This window comes from Oculina patagonica, chromosome 1, assembly GCF_052425735.1.
Source record: "Oculina patagonica isolate OP01 chromosome 1, crgOcupat, whole genome shotgun sequence".
In the NCBI taxonomy this organism is placed as follows: Eukaryota; Metazoa; Cnidaria; class Anthozoa; order Scleractinia; family Oculinidae; genus Oculina; species Oculina patagonica.
Window position 1 is genome coordinate 4,352,498 of NC_135758.1, and position 17,602 is coordinate 4,370,099.

General features: G+C 39.1%; 3 protein-coding genes across 6 annotated transcripts in view; 1 reads left to right on the plus strand and 2 right to left on the minus strand.

The window, feature by feature from the left end:
• The window catches only part of LOC144650017 (3'-5' RNA helicase YTHDC2-like), an 81,454-nt gene that overhangs the window by 27,699 nt on the left and 36,153 nt on the right, over positions 1–17,602 (plus strand). For 2 of the 3 annotated variants that reach the window (XM_078509686.1, XM_078509764.1), the window contains one exon: positions 12–214. The exons of the other annotated variant lie outside the window; for it this stretch is intronic. The gene's annotated coding sequence lies outside the window, so the exon portion shown is untranslated. Of the gene's footprint in view, positions 1–11; positions 215–17,602 lie in introns of those variants that run through there. 3 annotated transcript variants of the gene reach the window in all.
• LOC144631728 (kelch-like protein 25) lies at positions 900–3,278 on the minus strand. The gene is made up of 4 exons (XM_078490304.1): positions 2,398–3,278; positions 1,923–2,000; positions 1,346–1,872; positions 900–1,305 (listed from the first exon to the last, which is right to left on the minus strand). The coding sequence occupies exons 1-4, from the start codon at positions 3,220–3,222 to the stop codon at positions 1,038–1,040; spliced, it is 1,698 nt and encodes a 565-aa protein (XP_078346430.1). The 5' UTR covers positions 3,223–3,278; the 3' UTR covers positions 900–1,037.
• LOC144654624 (kelch-like protein 28) lies at positions 11,048–16,796 on the minus strand. Of its 2 annotated transcripts, XM_078514924.1 has the most exons (3): positions 15,709–16,796; positions 13,752–13,914; positions 11,048–12,773 (listed from the first exon to the last, which is right to left on the minus strand). In XM_078514924.1, exons 1-3 carry the CDS (start codon positions 16,528–16,530, stop codon positions 12,745–12,747), a joined length of 1,014 nt encoding a protein of 337 aa, XP_078371050.1. In that variant the 5' UTR covers positions 16,531–16,796; the 3' UTR covers positions 11,048–12,744. The 2 variants fall into 2 exon arrangements, with proteins under 2 accessions (XP_078371050.1, XP_078370977.1); XM_078514851.1 differs by having other exon boundaries at positions 11,048–13,914.

Below are 17,602 nucleotides of genomic sequence, written 5' to 3' on the forward strand. Positions count from 1 at the left end.
CTAAGGGACAGTTGAATGCTTGTCTTAGTACCGATAACTTTTTTATGAATTAGTCGGCAGACAAGTGAGCATGTTAAGTTACTTGAAACTAATAATTTTTTTTCTTAGTGACCAGTTGGGACTTTTTTCAAGCCCTGAGAATTTATCTTTTTTCTGTATTTCACAAAGAGTTCGAAAAGGTCTTTTTAAACTAATTAAAACACCAACTAAAACATCTGACAGTTCCTCATGCTTTATAATACTGTAACAACTAAACTGTGTACAATTCTAGCCATTGGCAATATTATTCAAGAACTGTTTACACTAGGATTGATCTAAGACCAGACACCAAAGTTGCCTGAATTCTTTATAGGAACTCAAAACGTACAGTCATCCAGAAAAGTACTTGGGAAGCGAACACAATTACTCAGCACCAAACACAAACGTATTCTCCCTAGTACCTATACATTTTAAATATACTAGCTGGAAGTATTGTTTTGACTTATTACATATTGTATCTGAAAATTCACATTGTGCATCTGTTATAATGCGATAAATTAGATCCTGGTCACTTAGGGCTACAATGGGTAACAACAATTGTGACAATTATTATAATACAATCTTTTCTTTTTTATTTTAAAAACACAAACATAATGGAGCTTAAAAAGATTTTTGGCCCCAAGTCAAACAGGAACTTTGATTCACACCAAAAAGCAAAACAAGAAAAACTGTGGCTGGTTCTCTGGATTTTCCCCCACCTCAAAAACTAACAGATATTCTTCCCAACAGGCTTATATTCTACTTTTCCTTTGTGCTAGCTTTGATTGACCTCATTCTTATTCATGCTGGAGGAGAGAATTAGAAACTGGGAGGGTTCTGCAAGAGAGTTTTCAAGTGCTTCCTCTTCCTATTTCTTTTAAAAGGTCCCCTAGCCTTCTCCTATCCCAAGCCTTCTGCTGACTTTCCAGCAACAGAATCTAATTAATCCCCACTGGTCACACTTTGAAAAACATTGATAGTAAAGCGGTGTGCTTAGCATTGTAATTTTACTTTGCTGTCTAGGTTTTCCTTTTGACTGGCAAATAACAAAGAGGTGCATTGCTAACAAGATTTTCCCATTCACCCAAATAAACAGGGTACACTTCCCCTGGTGGGATTTTGATCCCACTGTCAACTGGAAATTTGTTGATGATGAAATACACCCTCCCTTCTACTTCAATCGCTCCAAGGTTGTTCTGGGGAATGTGGGTTTGATGAACAATTGACCACCGACATGTGTCAGGGTCATACACCTCAACACTGGCTTTGTCACCACATGGATAGCTTCTATTGTAGGGGTTTGTAACATTGACATACTTGCTTCCACCCAGCTACACATAGCTTGCTACCAACTACAAACAGTGTGGAACCAAAGTGAGGGTGGCATGTGCTTGATATAAACTGCCACCGATTCATTCGTGGGTCAAAGCAATATAATTTTGCATTTTGCGTAGAGTACTCATTAGCTATAGAACCCCTCTGATCCCTTCTTTCAGTTCGTTTGGCGCACCCATAAATTACATACAGCTTTGAGTTAAATACTGTCGCTCCAGCACAGAAATGATGTTCAGTGTCGCTGTTATAAAGACTTAGCTTAGCAATAGGCTCCCAGCGGCATTGGGAAAAGCTGTATCTTTGGGAAACTTCATTGTAATCACCTACACTATACATGTAGTCACCTATGGCACATAAACTATTAATGACACAAGGAGGGCTTGGCTTTTTTTCCCACAAATTCAGATCTATGTTATAACAATAAACATGGGAACTAGAATGAATAACTTTAACAGCTACATACAAGTCATTACCAACAGGCTCAGCTGCACAATAGACACACTGGCTGAGTTGGTAAGAGTCTGTTCCATCCAGGGAGGCGAAACATCCTCCAGCTTTGGTTGTCTCATAGACGTCATCTCTTTCCAGCCTTTGGTAACAACATCAAAGTACTTAGCAGGAGATCGAGGACTAATGGCAAGAAGAACCTGCAACAAGACACAGAAATATTATTTTCAAAGACAGACAACACTCATTGCTTTATACATGTAAAATTAAAGCCGCCGCAACGATGTTTCCTTGTTGCATCTCAAGTTTAGTCAGACCCAATCATTCATTTTGTTCCTGAGGTGCGAAAGGCTCAATTACTAGAATCCGATGTTCAGTTTTAGTGTTTTTCCTGTAAATAGTCTAAATAGTCGTAAAAAGCGGATATTTTGAAACATTTAGATCTTCTAAATGAAATATCTTGAAATGTTTCAATATTTGTTTCGTTGAGTTTCACTTGAATATTTTTCAATTCACTGTTAGAATTTCTTACTCCAGGAATGATGAATAACATATATAAGAGTTGACTGTATATTACAATGTAACAGACTTTCTTACTTGGCTTGAAGTTCGAGGTTTTGATTTCTCTGCAAACCTCGGCACTTGCGATGGTACATGGAAATAAATTGACGCGTCAAATAAAATCGTGTGAATAGCTGGAAGTCGCTGCATATCCCATGTATTCAACTCATGGATCAGAACTTCGATGTCCACCAGCCCCAGACGAACAGCTTCGATAACTTTGGCCGCAACTGCCATCCTCTTTTTCTGCTTGTATTTAATCCACTGCATCACTGATTTGAAAACGAACGTCTCCGAAGGTGCACTGAGGTCATCTCGACTGAGAAGGCTGAGCAGTTGGTCTGCGCCAATATGGGTCAGGAATTCTTCGCTTTCACAAACATCCTTGTAATTCAAAGCCATCTGATGTTCTGCTGCCTCTCGCAATTCCCTCAGACCATACTTTTCAGCAATTGCACAAAGACTACAAAACCTGCGCACGTCGAGGTTAAGTTGGAGCGCTTCCTTCTTCAAGAAATCACAGCACTGTTGAAGGACACTCGTGACTTGAAGATGATCTGCTGCGGCGAGAACTTGAAACACATTTTCCCTATTTACACGAAGATGTCCACTGTAAATGAAGTCAATAATTTGTTTCAACGTTTCTGGAGACATGCTTTCATCTTTCAGTTCGATCACTTCCTGGTTCGACTCCTTCATTCCGTTTGTAAACATGGCGTAGAAATAGTCGCTGTAGGCAGCTAATAACATGCGATGAGCTGGAAAAACTGTCTTGCCTACTTTCAACTGCACATCAGTAAATGAACCTTCTTCTCGAAACTGAGTACACTTGTTAAGAAGAACACTGAAATGCGAAAACATCGTAGCTCATCTTATGTGCTTTATATACTGGGCATCTGACCAAGAGCGGAAGTACTTCAATATTTACTATCATTATGATAATTTCTGAAATGAGCAAATAACTTTGCGCGCTATGATTGGTAAAAATAGCCTACGTGGCCGGCGAATGGGAGGGAAAAGAGAACTCCCGCCAAAATAGTCACGTGTGTGGTTGTAGCTGATAGCTGCCAATAACTTAAATTCAGGGTTTTTCGTATAAAAAAGAAGTATTCTGTAAAACAATAAATTGGTTTAAACTTGTATTATTTTGAGAATACACGAAATCAAAACGAAAGTGAAAGATTCATCAAAAAAATCAAAATGAAATGATAACATTTTGTCAGACTTTCAAAGATGCAAACTGGGAGAAAAAAGCATACAGACCAAAATATTCTTGGTTCGAACTTGTATCTACCGTTGCCTGAATTTCAGCTGTCTTAAAGCGAAGAACACGGCTAAATTTCAGATTACATCTGCCATAAAAACTCTCCTTTTAAACAAATTTCTCTAGAAAAAGCCATAAAAAAAACTCTCCGGTTTTAAACAAATTTCTCTAGAAAAAGCCATAAAAACTCTCCTTTAAACAAATTTCTCTAGAAAAAGCTGCAACTTTGAAACGTCCCGGCTTGATTTTCTTGCTTTCAATTCCTTTTGCCCACATTTCATATTGAGAACTAGGCCTCTCTATGGGTACCCGACAGTCTTCGTTTTCAGTTTCGCAATGTTTTTGCAAGTCTTCGGGTTTTTCTTAAAGATGCAGATCTTCGTTCTGCGGATTGAAACGGGTTTTTGTCGAAATCGCAGTGGAATTTGGTCAAATGCCAAAATTCAGGTAACAACAGAAAGCAATATTTTCTGTAGTGCTTGGGAGTTTTGTCAGTTTTATATTTTTTTGTTCAATAAATTTGATCACGCGAATTTTGGTCAATTTTATTTGGATCTTCGCTTCAATCTTGAGATCTTCGTTTTTTCGCGGTGATCTTCGCGTCTTCGATTTCTTCGGTAATAGCTTACTGTTAACATGAGCCCGTCTTCGCGCCAAAAATCATTTAAGCTCGTTAATTGTTCTACAGTCCGCCCCGGGTTAGCTCTGCTTATAATACAGCGCTGCTTAAGAGACTTTAAGTGGCCTGGCTCATGTTATCAGGCCCTGAAAAGGGGGTTTCAGGTTTTGTTTCATAACAAAGCGAAGTAAAAAGTTTCTGCGTAGGAACGCAGGTGACCAAAGCCTACTAGAAGAGTTTGTACGGATTTTCAAAAATTGAGCGTTTGCATCGATTTAAATAGTTGAAGATATATCTCCTTTTTTTCCTTTGAAAAGCTACAAAAAAGCTTGAAACCTTACCCGGTGTCCTTATTTTGTCTTTCTGGTGCTTAGGAAAGCAATACGCGCAATTTTCGCTGTGAGATTGACCGTTGAAACGAAACCGCGAGACCTGCATTGACCTCGGGGGCGGATCGGTTTTGGGGGGTGTTTTTTTTTTTTTTTTTTTTTTTCTTTTTTTTGGGGTTTTTTTTTTTTTTTTTTTTTTTTTTTTTTTTTTGGGGGGCCCCCCCCCCCCCCCCCCCCCCCCCCCCCCCCCCCCCCTGCAGAACGTGCCCATTTACACGATGTTGGGGAGAGCAAAAGAAATTAGAATTTTAATATTTAGTCAATAAAGTAGAGAAATATTGGTAATCAGAGAAATAGTTCTAACTCTCTGGAGGCTTTGAGTCCTTCATTAATGCTAGGCTTAAGATTCTTAATATGAAAGACTTCCATGCAGGAACGCTAATTTTGACCACTTGTAATTATAATTAATTAACTCAAAGTTGTTATAAACTGCATTAAGAATATGGTCTTTAAAATTAACATTAGGCGTTGGATGGTCATTAAAACAATCAGGTTGTCCATGAAAACTGGCCAATTCAATAAAGCCGTTGCAATAAGCAACATACATACATAAATACAACACTTTTATTTACCCTCGGATTTTTAGAGTAGCTTATGCAGCTAATATCTCCGAGCATTTCACAATAAGCACAGTACAACAGGCAAAGACCAGACCACAACCCGGACCGGGAACTCCATGCCCTACTCTTTACGATAAGTGTGTGGGTTCTTTTACGTCCCCTGCTGACCATAACATTGAAGATACGGCAGGAGACGGGGCCTACGGTTTATCGTCCTTATCCGAGAAGACTGGAATATCTAACCATTTGCAGATGTTATTGCAAAGGCAGCATAATTATTCTACTCAGTTATTTTAAGACCCTGAGTGTTGGTCCGGTCTGGGACTCGAACCCGAGACCTCCCACACCAGCCTCGTCCCCAGGCCATACCGCGCTATGCGAGTGAGCGGAGGAGGACTGAAACCGAGCGCGATAGCGCGAGGCCTGGCACAAAATGGCAAAAAAGTCCCAGTTTAGCGAGAAAAAGTCCCAGATATAGCTCGACGAAAATATACGTTTTTCTGCGAGGAAAAGAAAATATTTCTGGTTGATGAGAAAACTGCATCCCTTTTGAACATTTGTGGACTATTTTAGATGGCGGAGACGAACTGTAATGCCGTTTTTTCCTGCCTTGCAGAATGGTATTGGTCGTATTAGAGTTAAGAAAATTATTCTGTTATTATTGTTTTCGTTCACTAGTAGTGATACATGGGTCTACATCTGTCTACATGTATCTAGAAGTTCTTGGTAAGCAAATTACGTTCGCCAGGTACTAGTAACTGTGGTACAGTCTGTTGCCCAGTTTCCGGCCGTTACCAGTTTCCGGCCAAAAAATACATTCGTCGGTTATTTTCGTAGTTATCTTTTATTTTCGTCCACCGAAGCTTTCCTGCAGAAAGAGGAACATTTCCGCTACAAATTGATGGTCCTGGCAGGCTTTTTGGTCAAGAAACGGACGAGCAAGGTCGAGCTTTGTTTACGCGATTAAACGTTAGGCGACTAATTTTTGCGCTTTTCACTGCACATCAAAGCTACCGTACATAAACAAAGAGCTCGTTTCGTAGGAAACTTTTCGAGAAGCTTCGTAATTTTTTGACAGAATTTAGATTAAAGATGAAAGTGATTAGGGGTTCTGTCATCACAAGCCAGAATTCAGCTGTTTCTGAATTTCAGAAGTCAGAGTTTTAACAAAGATTTGGACTCGCTGTGCCAGTTTCCGGCCACCAAGTAGCACATTATTCAAAAGCATTTTTTATTAAGTGAAATAACTGAATTTTAGTATCTCCTGCTCGAAAAATTTATGAAATGAAATCTAGCAAAGAGTAAAAAAGCGGCTAAAGCAAGCATAGCGTGATAAACTACAACATTTATATGTATACACTGCCAATGCATCCTAATAAGCGAAAGAAAAGGTAACGGGTCATTGACGAGGAAATATTCCATAAAACGGCAGGCGAGAAAGCAAATTCGAATAAACTGATATTGAAACTTACTTTTCGTTTGCCAAGGGACTTACAAGTCGGTTTAAGTCGAGCGGTTTCAGGGAAAAATGTGTTTTAGTTCGACGGCCGGAAACTGGACCACTTGGCCGGAAACTGGGCAACTTACTAGTTCTGCAAAAAATGGCATAATTTCTTTAATACTTGTCGTGCACTGCCAATTTTTGTACATTTTTAAGGTAAGTAAATGAACTGTCTTTGAACAAAAAATCAGTAACTTTCCATGCATAAATGAGAAGTTATAGCGATTACAAACTAAAGTGGCCGGAAACTGGGCAAGAGACTGTAGTTTTATTTAAACCTGAAAGGCGTCGACCTTTGTTATTTACAAATTTATGTGCGAAAACAAAGAAACAATTCAGCTTACTTGAGAGAAGAGGGCTGATCCCCCGATGCATGTAAGCTTGTCATTGATTACCTGTAAATTTTTATTTCGCTTTTTAGAGAAAAAAAATCTAACTCTCGTAAACCAAAACTTTATTTGATCTTGTTGTAGCCTGTCTTTTTCTTGTATACTCTGGTTCATTTCATTAGCTGGAGATGTTAATCCAAATCCTGGGCCATGTTCTGGTAATATATAACAAGTATGCTTCAATCATTTTCGTCAATTCAATGAGCTTATTAAATAAAAATTACAGCTGGTCATGCTATTGCAGATTCCGAGTGTGAATTGATAACATTTCTATTGTGTAGCACCACTAAATAGCCAACAGTTCTTGTCAGCCCAAAAGGTGTGGATCGATCGATCGTGCAAGTGGCACAGGTAGGTTTCTCTTGTCTCTTTCCCCCGTAAACATAAATTCGTTTCATTTTATAGGGTACTCCGTAGGGGTACTCCGTAAGGGTAGTCCGCGGAGTAGTCCGTAGGTGATCCGCGGAGTGGGGGGTCAGTGGGTAGTCCGCGGATCGGGGGTCAGTGTTTTCAACTCTCCCTAGTTTTCGTACGGGTCTTAGTTTTCGACTGGGTCTTAGTTTTCGACTGGGTCTTAGTTTTCGACTGGGTCTTAGTTTTCGACTGGGTCTTAGTTTTCGACTGGGTCTTAGGTCTTAGGTCTTCGTTTTCGAGGTCTTCGTTTTCGATACTACCGGAAATTTATTTCAATTTCCCTCAGTTGTAGAGTTAGCATTTCAGCTGAAGTTTATATATTTTGCTGCCAATTTTCGTGTGCACTGCTTTCCCCTTTAGACAAGGTACATACTGCATCATTGTAGACACAGCTTGTTTAAGTATGATTCTTCTGCTATTCTCTCTGATATTTACTTGCAAAGAAACACATAAACACAATATATATACTAACTGAGCTAAGCAAATACATATGGAAGCTCAAAGAGGAGGACAAGGATTTTAATGTTACCTGGAAAGTTCTCTCTAAGGCCAAACCGTACACGAACACTTCAAAACGTTGTGACCTGTGTACTACTGAGAAATTGTTTCTAATGTGTTGGCCGCATATGGCAACTCTTAATAAGCGGAACAAGCTTATTTCTACGTGTAGGCACAGGCAAAAATTTATTTTAAAGTTTAATTTTAAGGTTTAATTTAGAATTTCATACACTAATTTTAGCGCGAGCAATTAGTGATGCTTTTTAAGCTCTGATATGACAACTGAGCACGCGCGCGTGCTCTACAGTGTAAAATTTAAATTGTAACGGTTAACAGTGCAATCAAAACAATGATGTAGACTGTAACGAACTAGTGTACATGCTGTTTAACTGAAGAGTGGGTCACCTTTATGGTGGCCTACGAAACAGATTTGTATTGAATAGCAGTCAACTGAATTTGAGTCGTTCATTAGAAAAAAGATTATACTGTGTTTATATGTTTATTTGCAAATAAATTAAAATATCAAAATATATAATGTTTAAATATTGTTTGAACCGCTCCAGAAAAGCTGGTTACTGGGGCTTTTGGACCAGCTTCTTTTTAATTTGTGAGCCCCATTCTGCATTCTTGATAGCCCAAAAATATTTGTATTTTTCCTCACATGGGTACATTGGCTATTTATTCCATTCCTTAAACTACCACCTTTTTAACTCCTACTTGCAGAGATATTAAACTGAGCTTGACTGACACACACACACACACACATAAACACAGTACAGTATACAAAAGTATTTACATGTATTCAACTCTTGCAATATATACTAAAACTAGTAGTAATTGGAATTTAGGGGAGTGCATTTGGTAGGGTGGGGTGATTTGGGAAGGAGGCAGGGAAAGCTCGAGGCAGTGGAAAGTGTTATATTATGTTTTCATATTCTCTTGATATTTGAGGTCTGTCCATAGAAAATGTATGACATTGCCAGCTGATAAAACCTGATCTGCTTGTACCAACCCATCTTTCTAAAGCATAAGAGAAGAATAAAGCCTTTTGATTGATTTTGCCAAGCTAAGTGGCTAAAGGTCTTTAATGAATCCAAATAGAGTACATTGTATATCTAGAAGATACTCTGGATAATGTTTGTATAGTAACAATATAAATATAACATTAACTAACAGTAACATACGACTTTTAAACTGAAATGTAGCCATTCTAAACATTTTGATACCAGTCCATTAGGAACAGTTTTTTGTTTCCTTACAATCATAATAATTATTGTCAATGCCTAGTGGCCGAAGGGAATTTGATATGTTATAGAGTCTCACAAGTCTGAAGTTCACAAGAGAGAAGTTGAATCTGTTAAGCAGTTGAGTTGACACATCACAACTCGGTATCGTCACCTATACAGTAGGCGAATTGCAGCGTTTGTTTCCCAGAAAACAAACCACTACACAGCTTTCTAATTTTCTGATAAGTAGCTTTAGTCATATATTCTGCTACTGATACTTCGAATAAATAGTTACAACTTCACTTACCTTGGATAAAACTGCGAAAATATTCGAAAAAAGCGAAGGCAAAGGAACAAAGAAAGCACACACGAAAGCACAGTTGAAAGTACTGATGGATTATCAGCTTTGAGCCTTTTATCTTTTCACCGCTGTTGTTGTTGTGTCAGCGAGAAGCAAAAATACTCATCATACGACTTTCCACGAACGGCCACTATTCTATCTCCGTTCACCAACAGAGAAATCGATCGATAGAGACAGCTCCCATCGCCAGTTACAGTTAGTGGAACATATTCTTCAAGCTCTTTAGATGGTACAATTTGCTGCGCATAAAAATCGACATTTAATGTTTCTACCTTAAATAAAAAATCTCCAATTACTTCACGAGTTTGCTGGCAGACATGGATGAAGGAATCCCAGCTAAATTCTGACGCGTTTTTAAGTTCTTCAAGAAGTTGACTGAAGTTCAATCGTTGGACAGCCTCCGCCATATTGGATTTGCCGTTTATTGCCAGGCGTCCTAGGCGAACTTTCCCGACAAGCTTGACGGGTGACGTCACATCCAAATTTGCCGGGGACGACTGGGGACGAGGCTGCTCCCACACGATAGTCAGGCGCTCTACCACTGAGCTAACCGGCGACCGGTTAGCTCAGTTGTATGGTCATACATAGGTTGTTCAGGCCTTGTGGCGTACTCATGAAGCCTGAAACCTTAAGAGCGACCTATGACTCTGAAATAGAGCCAAAATTTTGTATTTATAATACAAGATTTCTTGTAATAAACCCAAACTTGGTTTTTACAATGATTACACTTCTCGGCCTTTCCTTCTTTCTGTTGTAGATCACCCTGGTCACCTAAGTTTTCTTCCATCTTTCTTCTACTGACGCAAACAGACCATGGCGGCTTTAGATTGAAAAATAGAAAAAGAAAAAGCCTCTGGAATCAGGGTAACCTAACTGAGATCGGATTAGTTCCTTAATTTTCCTGTACATACATCTTCGAAAGTGTCTTTAATTTAAGCGCAAAGAGCTTCAAGCAAGGCAGATCAAGATATTGCACATGTACATGTACAGGTGGTACTTATCTTCTTCAAGTTCTGGGAACAGGACTGTTTAAAGTTAGAGTAAAAGGAATTAATGCTTGGCATATTATCTTGTGTACGAACTAGAGAGGAATCCTGCTCCACGTATGCTCCTGTCAACAGCTGGGAAAGTACTGAATCGTATTGTCCTAGATCGTATGATGAATACAATGCCTTAGACGAGGTGTTGCATAACTTACACAAGAATCAACAGGGTTCAGATCATGAAGGTCAACCTCAGATCAAATGGCCATTATACGTGTAGAAGTGAAGCAGTCACTTGAATGAAGGTCTCCACCCTATATATCGGCTTTCCAGCTAGTTCATGTATAACCAAAACAACAAACACACTCAGTCATCATATGATCAAAAGATGAATTTATTATACTGGCCCGTGAGATAACAATAGCTAACAATGTCAATACGATCTTCCATGAAATACGTATTTTTTCTTACGATTAAAAAAGGTTAATTTTTCAATATAATCAAGCCTTATGTTCTAATACGTGTACTTACATTTCATTCATAATACAACTCTGTTCTATTTGCCGCTCTGTCACCGCCTAAAACTTATGCGCATCATCTAGTCCCAATAAAACACAGCTCTAAATCATGATTACACATAGAGCGGTTTTCACTTGAGTGTCAAAAGGACTTCGCGTTTGCTTTGGTTTTGCATTACTACGCTTAGTGATTAGTTTAAAAAAAACTCGCGCCACTTTCTGGACCAATCAGAAGTAAAACCAAAATCAGTCGTGATTCGCTCAAACGGATTTTTCCCGCGTTTTACGCCGGCTACATGTGTTTTCTTTCAGTTTTGATTGGTTCCCTGGATTGTCTGTGTCCTTTGTGATTGGCTAATGTGTTTACTTTGGTTGTAGTTTCAAGACACTCAATAGAAACTCGCTCTATGCAAAGCTATAGACTACAAGTCATTTCACAGGTTAAACTCAACAGTATATTGTAACCTTAATAATAATACAACTTTATTAAAAGAGAGTAACGGCAAACAGTAAAAACTGACAAACAAGCGGCCCTCGGATAACAAATAACAACTACCGGTACATTAATTTATACAATTTAAAATTTTATAAAATACAATTTAAAATTTCTAAAACTAGGGATTAAGAATTAAAAAAACCGTAAAGTGATGAATGTCTTTAAGGCTAGATGTGTAAAAATTAACTAGGCCAGTTTTAAAACAATGTAGACTCTCGCTTTTCTTTAAAAAGTTAGGAAGAGTGTTTCACAGTCTAGCTGCTCTCACGCTAAATGATCGCTCTCCTTCGGTTTTTCGTTTGAAACAGGGGCAGGCCAAGTTGACCGAACCATATCGACTATTTCTTTTATTTATTTCAGAGTTAGGCACTAAAAGTTCGTTCATTCGTTGAAAAAGTTACATGTAATTGTCAATGTAACTTCAAACAAAATGTTCTGCACTTGCAATTAAATTTCATTGAATTAAAAATAACACGCATTACACTTAACTGAAAAACAGTTTTCATTGACCGCTGTACTACAGTTCAATATAGCATTAACCCAGCCTCCTCCTCAGGCGCCTCGATTTTCCCTTCCTGCCTTGCGCGCCCATGTCCCCCAAAACAAGAGAGAGGCGTCTGGGTACGAGGCAGGCATTAACCAAGGTCTCGTGTGAATGGCTCAATAGGAACAATAGAGCAGTTTTCAATTGAGTGTCGTAAAACCAAAACCAAAGTAATTACTCTGGCCAATCACAAAGGACACAGACAATCCTATGAACCAATCAAAACACAAAGCAAATACATGTAGCTGGCACGAAGCGCGGGAAAACGTGCGCGAGCGAGTCACAATTGGTTTTGGTTTTACTTCTGATTGGCTGAGAAAGTGGCGCGAGTTTTTAAGCCAATCACTAAGCGTAGTAATGCAAAACCAAAGCAAACGCAATTTACTTTCGACATTCAAGTAAAAAACGTTCTATCCCTAATCCCCAAAACAAAATTACAGTAGAATTACAAGATGAACCTATAACATGATCCAATTCTAAATCCCTAACTATACAGCAAAGTATCAGAATGAAATTTCACCCCTGAAACCTTCACCTAGGTTAGGTTGAATACAGTCCACTTGAGCTGCTGTGTTTCAGAAACTCTTTTTAGGTACGCAATGATGGCAGGACATTTGCTACTTATTTTTCTGGTAATGTCTTTAGGCTAACTGAAAAATATAAGCGATCACGTACAAAGAACATGAATTCTTACTCAGTCTGATTTTCAGCTTGCTCTGTTTTCAAACTTTCCCTCTTTACGGGCAGATAACACAAGGCTGTTCTATTTTGTTCCGTTAGTTGCATAAAGCAGCCTGTTTCGTCGACTGTTTTCGGCAAGTTTGTTAAATTTTTCCATTCCTTGAAAGAAATCTGATACACCTCCCCTGGTGGGATTCTAATCCCACTGTCAACTGGAAATTTGTTGATGATGAAATACACCTTCCCTTCTATTTCCACTGCACCAAGGTTGTTTGGTGGAATATGTTTTTGTTCAACAACAGACCAAGTGTTGTTTTCCTCATTGTAAACTTCTACAGGTGCAGTCTCACCACGAAGGGAAATAAATGAAGTATTCCTGTTCCTACATGTTTTCGAAAGACTGTCGCTATAACACCAGGAAACGTTTCCCCCCACCACACAGAGTCTGTTATTTACAACAAAAAGACTCGATCCAAAGTGGGGGTGGCAAGTTGAAGCTTTTTGTTTCCATTGATTCTTTGCTGGGTCAAAACAATGCAACACAGCTGGTTTTTCTACCCAATTAACATACCCCCCTCCACTTTCATCTCTGGTATATCCATGAAGTACATATAATTTAGATTTTAAAACAACTGCCGCTACTGTATTTAACATATCTTTAATACTACTCTTGTTAAAGAAGCTTAATTTAGCCCCGCTACTTTGCCAGTTGTTATTAGCCAAGCTATATCTCTCAGGCGGACTGGATTGACTGATTGCATAAATATAATCATCAACAGTACATAAGCAGTTGATCTGATGGGAAACGTTTTCAAAAGGTGGGAGTGTCTCCCAGGTGTTATTAACTATGTGGTAACGATAAACACAGTGACCGGATTCCCTCTCTGCAGCTAAATACATGTAATTACCAACAATTTCTGCACTAAAGCATGACTGAGTTACTTCACCTAATTGTACAACAGATGGCATTGGTTTCCATATTTTGGTTTCAGCATCAAAGTAATAAACCATAGTCTCAGGTTCGACAATTCCCCTCGAGGCCCGCAGTGTGCTCAATTCTCTATCTGCGCTTGGCTGTAAAGACTTTGTAGGGTAAATGGCCACAAGAACCTGAAACAAGACACCACAGGTAAAGCAAATGAACAACACAGATGTGAATTTATGATAAGTAAGACTCAGTTGTACGCATTTAAAATTCAGTTTTGCCATTTATGGTACTGCCTTGTTGCGGGCCCAAGAGAGGCCCGCAATCCTAATCTTGACAGTGACCAGCGGATTGCGTAAAACGCGTGCGTGCCACGTTTATAACAGGTGAGCACAATCCGGAAGTTCAGAATTTGTTCTTCCACCAAGAACGATCAGAATGCGAAATATGTGTCAACAGGGGCGGATCCAGGGCGGGTGGATTGGGTGGCTAGCCACCCCCCTTGATCCACAAAAAGAAATGAAAATAAACACATTAAAATAGAAAATAAGGAAAAAAATGTCAATATTTTTAGCTAAAGTAATTAAAGTTGAAATATTTGTTAACATCTGCCCCCCCTTAGCCAGGCAGCCGTCCAGCCGTCCAAAGTTAAGGACAGCCACTTTTCAGAAATAAGGGATTTTCGACGGCCTGTTTTGGGCGGCAATTTACGAGCTTCTGTGCTTAATGTAACAAAATATGTGTGTATAATTTTAAAAAAAAAATACATTCCTTTTAGCATTCAAGAGTTGTTTTAGTCTAGCTGGCATGATTTTCTTCTTCATTTGCATCTTTTTAGCGAGTTTTCGTAGCGTTTTTTTTACATGAATCAAAATTGAATGAAGTGATTTTACAAGCAAAGCATTGACTCACCAAGTCGTCCCCAGGCCACTTTGCAACGGGCTAAAAATTTCCACGCCGTGGGTGAACAAAACAATGTATATCTGTTCTTTCGTGTAAGTTTGCGAAACATGTGTCATTCTTAACAGTTGTCACATAAGAATTAGGCTTTTGTCACATGGAAGATTGCAAACTAATGTTTTGCAGACGTTGTTTTTCGTGTTGTTTTTGAGAAGATTTGCTGTGATTGTATTACAGATAAACCACGGCCAAACAAATGACTCCAACAACAGTTTAATCACGGAAAATTTCTTACAACATTGACAACATTAGCGAGAACACCCGAAGAAGATCACATCTCCATTCACACCGCGTGCTCGATTACACTTTGCAAAACTGTCAATTAAAAAACAACTCTGATTGGTTTGCGACAATAAAAAAAAGAACATTAAAATCATGCATTCCTTGCGTGACGCGCTACTCAGAATAATTGTCTTTTATATGCAGTGACTTACCGCCACTGTAAAATTTTGCGACCTGTTTAATAGAATAATTGCCGTGAAACATGAATGTAATTTGCAAACTAAAATTAGGCACGCTCGCACCAGTACCTCCGCTTATTGCCCACATCTTAAACACAAGGCTCTTACCTCAAAAATAAGAGTTCTCTAACGTAGAAAAACACCATCACAAGTGATTTACATATTATTGCTAAATGCACAATTTTTAATCATGTCGCAGTTATTTTTTAGCGTCTGTTGTGTCGCTTTCGCATTTCAGTGCCGCTAGTCATGTCGCTAGTCGCTGTAATTCTAACCTGAAATCATGCCCTTCCTCACTCTTCAATTTCTTTCGAAAACAGAAAAAAGAACGCCTGATCGCAGGTTACTGTAATTCCTCTGACGCCAGGATGAGGGCCGCGTTGCCCCTTAATCTTGGAAAGCATCACATGAAATATGCAAAACCAAAACCGAAATGTATTTTGATTTTAGATCAGAACTAACTGTAATTAACGGATTTGGTGTGACCGCAACCAGTAGCTAGAACTTTGGATAATTAATCAAAGAAAAGTTGTTTTAACTATAAGTATATATTCTTACCGGGCTCATTGATCGTGGTTTAGTTTTCTCCACAGCAAACTTAGAGTTGTGAGAAGGCATGTAGTTATGCATCATTGATTCTTGCAGATGCATATTAATCTCAGGCACTCGCTGCATCTCCTCTGTACCCAATTCTTCAATCACAGTTTTGATGTCTACCAGCCCCAGACGAACAGCTCCGAGGACTTTGGCTGCAACTGCCATCCTCTCTTCCTTCTTGTGTTTAATCCACTGCATCACTGATTTGAAGACGAACGTCTCCGAAGGTGCACTGAGGTCATCTCGACTGAGGAGGCTGAATAATTGATCTGCATCAATATGGGTTAGGAATTCGTCTTTTTCACAAACATCCTTGTACATTGAAGCCATCTTGTGCTCCGCTGCCTCTTTCAGATCTTTCAGACCGTGTCTATCAGCAAATGAACACAGCAGACTGTAGTTGTGCAGGTCAAGTCGAAGCTCAATGAACTCCCTTTTCAAGAAATCACAGCACTGTTGAACAACACTTGTGACTCGAAGTTGAACAGCGGTGGTAAGAACTTCAAACACGTTTCCCTCGTTTACAAGGAGATCTCCAGTGTAGATGGAGTCCATTACGATCTTAAAAGCATCTGGTGAAACGTTCTCTTCAAGTTTGATCACTTCCTGGTTCGACTCTTTTCCATCAGTAAACATGGCGTGGAAATAATCGCTATTCGCAGCGAGTACAATGCGATGAGCTGGAAAGACGTCTTCACTCACTTTTAAACGAACGTCGATGAATTCACCTTCTTCTCGAAACTGAGCACATTTGGACAGAAGAATCTCAGAATGGGCAACCATTTTGAGCCTTATTGCATTGGTTTGCGAGGCAATTGTTTCACTTTCAACAGTGTCTACAGGCCTGTAGCTTGACGCTTCTGAAAACTGAGACAGGGGGTCAAATTTCGAAATATAGAAGACATTTTTAAGCGATGGCGTGACATCGCTTTATGCCATCGAACGAACGGCTCGGTTTGTCTGTTTGGCCCGATTGAACAGAAAATCAAGTTTAACTTAACAAGAAATCGCCGCGTAAACACAAAAGCAAAAACTTCCGTGCAGTTAGAATGGAACACTACAATGTATAAACGAAAGAGACTAATGCACCTATCAATGGTTTGCCCCAGGATGGGGGGGGGGGGGCAACCCACGGGAATTTGACATCGAGAAGCTCTCCCAGGAAAGGGATTTTGACATCTAAAATGGTCTGCTGGGTTAGAAATGTAAGAGGAGATATGTGAAATTTGACATTTGCTAGGTGCCCAGGGGTGGGGAATTCAACTCTGGATTCCAAAAAATGTCAAATTCCCCTGGGGTTGCCCGCCCCCCCCCCCATCCTGGGGCAAACCATTGATAGGTGCATAATAATACATGATGGGGTCTATTAGATTTAGTTGACAGAAATTTTTAATTCTTATAATTCAAAGTGACACTGTGAGCAAGAGACCGTTTGACCTTTCTCGCAGCTTAAAAACTTACTCGGGCGTATCGTATGTCGTTTATCCGTGATATCACACTACAGTATATATATAACGCAATATTTGTTGAGACAACATAGGGAAATCTAAAAAAAGTATAAAAATAGAAAATAAAATATTACTGTTGTTCAATTGAGAAAATCTATGAAGAAAATGTATTATTTGCATCCTTGGTCTGTGAATTCATAACAGCTATACAATCACTAACAAGCTTCTTATGTTTAAAAAAATGTAAGCTGCAGTTGGATAACAGTTTTTTTCACACACAAGGTGTCAGCTATTTTTATTTACTTTAAGTTTTTCCTCAAAATTTTGTAAGACCCCTTGTGAAACGCCATCGCTTCTGCATGCATCGCGTGCCATTTATTTTTTTACGTTCGCGTGATCGCGTGACC